Source organism: Citrus clementina, unplaced genomic scaffold (genome assembly GCF_000493195.1).
Source record: "Citrus clementina cultivar Clemenules unplaced genomic scaffold, Citrus_clementina_v1.0 scaffold_6, whole genome shotgun sequence".
Lineage (NCBI taxonomy): Eukaryota > Viridiplantae > Streptophyta > Magnoliopsida > Sapindales > Rutaceae > Citrus > Citrus x clementina.
This window is the reverse complement of record NW_006262139.1, coordinates 19,590,779-19,599,189: the sequence shown is the minus strand read 5'-3', so window position 1 is coordinate 19,599,189 and position 8,411 is coordinate 19,590,779. Positions and strand designations below refer to the sequence as shown.

Here is an 8,411-nt window from a genome sequence, read left to right as displayed (position 1 = left end):
TTAGTAAAAATTATTATAATACACAATTAAAAATACTATATGTACGTGTTTTTATATGTATAAGTAAATTTTATCCTATATTATATATATTTTAGTCTTTTGTTTTCTTTCAGCAGCTTAACAGTAAAATTTATCAAATGTCTATAACTACTTTCAAAACTCACAATTACTTTTGAAAATAGAATTTACCAAATACTTAATTGATTCTTTTCACAGCTTATTAGTTTTACAACACAACTAATAACAATTATTTTAGAAGTTACAGCATTCCCAAATTGACCCTAAAAGCATTTTGATCGATTATTAAGCTTTTGATTACGAAACTCACTTTTAATTTTACTAGTAATTTTACTTACTATCACAATTGCGTGTAACGCATTGGCATCCATGACCAAAGGGCCGTCCTTTTCAGTGCATGCACATTGAAAAAAAAAGGAACCCAAAATCAAAATTGAACTTGATTGTTTAATATGAATGGAGAGAAAATCCAACTTTGGTAATGAATTCGTGTGGTAGCAATGCTTCGGCCCAATCTGATGGGATTGGGCTCAACTTAAATTATTTGGACTTCTTAGTCGGCCTATGTGTAATTTTATTTGTTTTGTGGTATTAAAAAAGGCCCAATATATATGTAATCAATGATTACGCAAGGTATGAACTTCAAATTCTCACATGCTTATCATGAAAATAATGGTGTTGTGAATCTACAGACATCTACCGACGGAGGGTAAGAAGCCCCTCTCTAAATATCCGAATAGCTATAATTTTCATTAATTTTCCTCGGTATTGTCTTCGAATTAAATTCTCATTTATTAAGGTTTTATACTGCAATATCTCTTTATAATAATATTCAATATATGAATAACTTCTTTATAGTTATAATAACAAATAAAATTCATATTATAATATATGTTAGTTTTTAAAAATTACGTTTATCTCTTTTATTAATGTATAAACTTTGGATTTGACATGCTTAATTAATTATTAATATACTTCATACTCTTTTTTCTTTTTTTTTTTTTATCTCTATATCTATTGCACTAAGAATCATTAAGTTAAAACAATAATTTTTGTAACTACACCTTTATTGAGTTGTAATTTTTTTTATAGTAATAAAATTTATTTAGTTCCAACATTATGATTTTAAAAAGGTTTAACTATAGTAGAGTTCCTCCTCATTTTATTTAAAAAAATAATTCACTAAGTATCCCAACTACCTAAAAGAGTGTTTAATCAAGTGAATTTCAGACACTTTTTTATTTTATTGACCACGTAGTTTGAGTTATAAGAAGATAAGTGATTAAAAAAATAAATTGAGTCTTAACCACTCCCTACCTTTTCAAAATTAAAGGAAAAAAAAAAAAAATTTCCCCTCATCGTACCAAAAAATAGTAAACTCTTGTAACTTTGTTGAAAAATGAGACCAAGTTGTTATAATTTACATAGAGATTGAACACATAAATATACAAAAAGTTGAAAAAGATCATAAACCCACCACTCTAATTGTACACCGTCTCAAATTTCAGAAATGGACACAAATTGTACAACAACAACAACAACACATATGGGCAAAATTGTAGACGAAGAATTACATGCAATTCTGGGATTGGAGGGTCCTATTTTGAATCATCCCTTTATACAGAATTTGCCTGTTGAGAGGCATTTCTCACAAATTCATCAGCCTTGCTCATCGAGTTTCTCTTGCGATATTCTTTGTTATTCCCCGATGGCTCTACCACATCATCGGCAAATCGTACCCTTTTCTTCTCATGATACTTCTCGGGTCCTACGATCACATAAAAAATACACAAATTAACACAAATCCTTTTTTTTTTTAAAAAGAAAAAGAAGAAAAAGAATTAAAAAATTTTTAAAACAAATTAAACGTAACCACAAATTTCGCTTTCAATTTTCTTCATGAAATCGGAGAGGAGACGTTTGTGAACTTGGCTTGCAACAAGAACAACACTTCCTGAAACAGCAAAAACTGCCATGAATCCCATTCCCATTGAAGCTCCCATTGTAGATATTTGTTCTTTCTCCCAAGAAATGATTTTCTGAAAGAGATAAAAAAAAAATTTACAGCGATATTTGGCAACAAATACTACAAAAATTCGTTGTTTTCATACGCAACGACATGGAAAAGGGCAAATGATGATAAAAATGAGAGGGATGGAGAGAAAGAAAACATTTCTTGGAAACAAGATAAAGGAAAATGAAAAAAAAGTTATTGATAGGGAGGGAGTTTGGATGACGGGCTGATGTTTGTATGAGAAAATGATCGAATAAATAAATATTTAAGGGAGCTTTGGAAATGGACGGCTTATACAATGAAAAGATTCTCCGTCAATAAATAATATTTGTTTTTTTTTTTTTTACTGTTCTCATTTGGCAGTTGACTCACTGTTTGTATTTAAAGGCAGGGACACAAATTTTTAATTTTGATTTTGATTTTGTTATTTTTAGATTATCCAGAAAGATTTATGAATTTTGCTTGCCATTTAAACCCAGATAAATTCATCATTTTTTTTTTATATTTCATGGAAACACATTAATTTATTTCTCTTTTTTGGGGTATTTTAATTTTGGGAAAGGAAATAAATCAAAATCATTTATTAATTCTTTTCTGTAATATAATATAGCAGAAATATTATTAATTAACATTAGAAAATAACTTGCAAATCAGGAATAAATAAGAAGAAGAAGAAGAAGAAGAAGAAACTGGCAATTAAGAAATTATAAATTCAACTCAGATCTTGAAATATTAAACAGCTTAGATTTTGTTTGGCCGGCCATATTTGACCAACTCAGATCGATTAATCCCCTCGCGTCGACAAATGTAAACAAGTAATCGATCAATTACTTTAATACGTGTGTTAATGAGCAAAGAAATTTCAAGCCATGAGTAATGAAGTTTGACAAATTTGAACAAATTGTACTGCGGACTCCAGTTAAGCTTGATGTTTATCGGAAGACGCTCAATTAAATGAGAATTAATTTTTTTTGCGGAAAAAGAGAAAAAATAATAATTTGGTCAAATTTGTGAAGATGTTTATTTTTTTTTTAAAAAATTGAGGAATAATGTTGCAAAAATCATAAATAAAATAAAAAATAACCGGGCTTGCTTCTAGAAGAAGCCGTTCCAACTTCCAAGTACTTTGGGAGTTGAGGAGTGCATACACTCGTTTTGTCGTTTCACCACGGCGTATTATGATTGGTTGGGGGATCTTGGTCTCTTATTGATGTAATTTGCTCTAATTTTTAGGAAAAAGAGAAAGTTTAACAAATCTGGCTCAAAATAATAATAATAATGTCATTATTATTTTAGAGTTGCTCTAAGATAAAATACGAATCATAACTATACGTAAAGTGATAAATATTAAAAAAAACACGTTATAACTTTTATTATTGTGATTTTGAAGAAGTGCGTCACAGTACAATGGTTCAAACATAATCGAATCTTAATAATAATAAGAAAAAGAACCATAAAAAAAAGTTATTTATCCAAAGAATATTTATCCAACATTAGATTTTTTAAAATCAATAACTCAAGATTTGCTATAATATACAAGAAAACCAATAATATAGTTTTTTTAATTTAAATCAAAATGAAAATTTTCACTTACTAAACACCCATCCTCTCTCCATATTTTTACTTAAATTTGAGTGATAGCCAATGTAAAACACATTTACAATCATCTGATAATATATAAATTTTGATTAGATAGGTAGGGTCACCCTCGTTGTGGAGAGTGACGTCTCACATGTCCAGCTCTCACTGAGAGAGATGTGCAGTGAGACCCGCAGCTCTCCTAAAGAGAGCTAAACACACACGAAGTAATTCTTCATTTGGAGAGCAACGCACTTTATGCGATCAATTCTCATAATATTTATATGTGCTTACTTACTAAATCATTTAATATTTAAAAAATGACTAAATCATTGAACTCCTAGTACTAACTATTTTAATTTTATTTTTATTTTCCACCGGAATGAGTTTATTTGTACCAAATCCAATGATCGAAATAAAGATGCAACCAACCCAGCAATCCATCATTTTAAAATAAATAAATAAATAGAAGAAAATCAAGCAAAATGATGGTTAATAAACATCCCTTTTGAATGTTTAAGAACTTTGAGATTAATTTTCAGATATTCGAGGAATTCTTACTAATTGAAATCATTTATTGGTCAATATGAGAATTAAAAAATATTAAATTATTTTTTCGAAGAATCATCTGACGTGTTCTTTTTTTGGAATCATAACCTTCATATATCAGAACCCAAGTTACACTGAAGATAACTATATAAAAAAACAAGTGTTATTGAAAATTAGGGGTGGGCGCGGTTCGGTTCGGTTCGGTTTTTTACTATATTTTTCATAATCGTTCGATTACGATTATTTTAAAATCATAATCGCGATTAATCAAATTACCGAAATAATCAAATACTCGATTAATTGAAATAATTCGGTTCGGTTCGGTTCGATTATTTCGATTATGGGCCTATTGGGCCTATTTTGGGCTTTTTCAAATTTAAAACCTTAAGTTAATAAATCTACAACAAACATAAAAAATTAACAAACAAAAAATCAAAATATGTCTCAAACAATGTTCAATAACACATAAAAAAATTAACACCACAGCAGCAACAAATCAAAGAGAGAATCTAGGATCTGACACATTCACTTAAAACTACCAAAGGATATCCATTATCCTCAAACAATTTGTATACAATCTTCCAAAAGATTACTCTTTGATCACGCATAACAAATAACCATACAAAAATTTTTATATTAAAATAAGCAAATTTAATACTAAAAAATCTTGCCGCATGCTGTTGTCTAATGTTGCCCATTTATGAAAGCAATAAATTTCTTGTGAAAATATTATAGATTATTTCCAGCAATCACAGAATCTAAAAGCTTGAGCTTGTGCTTAATTAAACGTCTGACAAGGTTATTTAAATTTCTACTCACCTATATTTTAACTATTTTTATTATTCTCAGGTTCTATGGTTTTCAATTTCAAACTCAATATTAGTCAAAGGAACAACGCTAATTAAAAAGATTAAATTAAATCAAGCAATGCATTAGCAATCTGTAAATTGATTACTTAAGGTTAAGGATCAACTTCTCAAAATTAATGCCCAGAAAATAACTTATTTTTAAAAGTTCAAAACAAACCCACTTATTATTATTATTATTATTATTATTATTATTATTGGGAAGCAATACAGATTAGCTCCAGCAAAATCGATCCTGAAGAAGAGATAACACATTTGCTGCACGTCCTATCTTTACATGTGTGTACCCGCAATAATTAATGATTTGACTAATAAGTTTGATATTATATATATATATATATATATATATATATATATATGCACAACTTGACTTTGATGCCATTTTAAGAACTACTATAGCAAGATAAACGCTTAAGCAAACACTCACAAGCAGCAGCGGCTACCAGCAGCGACAAACAGCAGCGACAGCAGCAGCGGCTGCAGCAGCGAGGCAGCGGCTGCAGCAGCGAGGCAGCGACGACCAGCGGCAGCAGCAGCGAGCCAGCTACGACCAGCGGCAGCAGCAGCGAGCCAGCGACGAGCAGCGGCAGCAACAGCGACGTGTTCAGGGGCTGAAGGTCACGAGTTCGGCTGAATTAGAGATTTAGAGTCACTTTACTCACTTTAGGTTTTGGACTTTTGGGAATCCGGATTTTATTTGTGTTCGGTTCGTCGGTTCGGTTTTTCGGTTTTTTTTTTTAAACCGAAAACCGAACCGATTGATTTTACTATTTTTTCGGTATTACTATTTCGGTTTTTTGGATATAAAAAAACCGCAAAAAAACCGAACCGAACCGAACGGTTCGGTTCGGTTTTTGATTAATCAACTTTTTTTGCCCACCCCTATTGAAAATACCAATAATTTTTTTTTAATTCTCAAATTTTGTTAAGTTTACAATTATTGCCGAATATTTAACAAATTATGATTTGTCTAAATATTTCTATTTTTTTATTTTATCAAAGGATAACCTTTTAGTTTTTATTATTAGAAAGTATATTGCTTTTTAAAATAAAAAAAAAACCAACCATGTGATTTCCAACGTCAAATGTCGGCAGTTGTCATTCACAAATCACGTGACACACGTCTGAAAATGTCGTGTAATTAAAAGTGGGTCATGTGGGCGAGACAACGGACCGGTCCAAAAATAACGAAGATTGTGGACTGGATTGAGGCTCAAATAAATTTATGACACTTTTAATTGGGCCATTTGGGCCTTCTATTCTTTTAGTCAAAAACGAAAGGCATTGCTTTAGACACCCAAGTATATTATTAACTGTCTGAGCTCCATTTCTAGATAACCTCATTACAATTCCACTTTCCGCCAATAACTTCGGCTGAGTGATATACTTATGCAGTGACAATTAGTCTGCAAGCAAGCAACTTACAACTACGGTAGTAAAAGAATATTATGATATTAATTTACCTAATACAAATTATTTATTTATTTATTTAGTTCTCTATTTCTTTATATTTTTCATGTAGGTCAGGTATCATACGTATCACGTACGTATTCGTAAAATATTTATCATTTTCAATTACCAGAGTCTATGTTGATCCATATTGGGGCTGTGGCCAAATACACCAAATGCCGTGAAAGATTGAAAGGGTAACCATTGCCCCCCGAATGAGCCCATGCCGTAGATTCTTGAATTACCCCTAAACAAAATTTATAATTGTAGTTCAAATTTTAAAATATTAAACAAAATGCTCTAGAGTGTTATTTAATAAACTCAATTACCTTTTTAAAAAAAAAAAATTACTTCAATTATTAATTATTCATAGTGTAATATATATATATATATATATATTTGGAATGGGTAGATAATTCTTTAATTTCAATTAAAGTTTTACCCAAAAAAAAAAAAAACATATTTGATATGGATATAATTTAATCTCAATAATTCAAAATTAGATAGAATTCCATAATTGATTATTTACCAAATCAACAAACCGACTGGTAATAATCAGCATCAAACCTAATAAAGAACATAAAACACTCAATCCCAAAACAAATCGCTAATTTCAATTTTCAAAGTGTAATGTACAGACATCCAATTGCATGGTGAATGTCAAAGTATGAAGGCATGGTTTCAGCCATAGATTAGATCACAAAACAAAATAAAATAAAACCAAATCACATTCACAAATCAAATCAAGTCTTTCAACAATTTGTATCGGAAAGGAAAAAAATAAAAATAAATATTACATCTTAAGATCCCATAGCAATGTAACACAATCTACAACAAACCAATAACAATACTGATAATACAATCACATCTTTAACCCATTGAAATTTGAACAGACACAAAAACCCAAGTATGGATTAAGATTACATTAACATATCATAGAAAGATACCTATATGAGCTTTTGAGCTGAAAAATTCACTCTTCGTTGCCCAATCAGGAAGTTAAGTAAAAGACTGGATGAAGAAAGAGATGCAGAAGCTTGAAGCAGGCGCAGGAGATCGAGAGGAAAACGACGCCGTATACAATTCTCAGACCCATTTCTTGAAAATTTGAGAGTCTATTTTTGGATCGCGAATTGAAGAAGGTTACTTTGAAAGAATTTGAACTTTTGAGGGAAGTTTTTCAGTTGGGAAAGTGGGAGCGAAAGGGAGAGTTGGGATTTGATTTATTAACTTTTTGCACGTTTCGGCTGAGCGGGTCGCCACGCCTGAAATCAGATAGGACTGTCACGTGGGTTTGGTCGGTTGCGTGCACATGTACGGTTGTGGCACTGAGTAAGCATCGTTTAATTTAGATTTAGGCAACTATCGCTTCGCTTTAAAGCAAAGAATTGTTTAATGGGTTGTTTAATAACGTTGGAATCCCTCATGTTTTAAATTTATCAATAAAGAGCATCATTTTTCCACTCGTACCAGGTGGATGCCTCAACTCGTATTTGAAATACCCTTCCAATTCAATATTCAATCATATACTCATTACTCAGGTTTCCACCACTATTCATGAGAGTATATTTGTTCTACAACCATATGAATTAACCAATCAAATTTGCTTTATTATAGTTTAATTAGAATTAACTTTTAATAACTCCGAAAAGGTTGTACTGAATGTTAAATTAAATGCAGTAAAAGACATTAAAAAATTGTGGGAATCCACATAATTTACAACAGTATCATCAGGTTAGTTTTGGTCCGTTAATAGGGTTGGGAACCTGTATAATGCAAATGAAAAAACTGTGTCTCGATTTGGATACGAATTCAGCGATCTGCTGTTTCTTCAATTTATTAGTGTTAACATTTTCCATACATAGCGTTCGGTTAATGACATTTCGCAATTTACACATAGATTTAGATATATAAACATTGCACAATCGATCGTACTT

The 8,411-nt window shown here is 30.7% G+C and overlaps 1 protein-coding gene across 1 annotated transcript; it reads right to left on the bottom strand.

The window, feature by feature from the left end:
* Nucleotides 1-1,433: 1,433 nt before the first annotated feature.
* Nucleotides 1,434-2,356, bottom strand: LOC18040045. The gene is made up of 2 exons (XM_006429948.2): nt 1,892-2,356; nt 1,434-1,786 (listed from the first exon to the last, which is right to left on the bottom strand). The coding sequence occupies exons 1-2, from the start codon at nt 2,019-2,021 to the stop codon at nt 1,635-1,637; spliced, it is 282 nt and encodes a 93-aa protein (XP_006430011.1). The 5' UTR covers nt 2,022-2,356; the 3' UTR covers nt 1,434-1,634.
* Between the last annotated feature and the right edge of the window lie 6,055 nt (nt 2,357-8,411).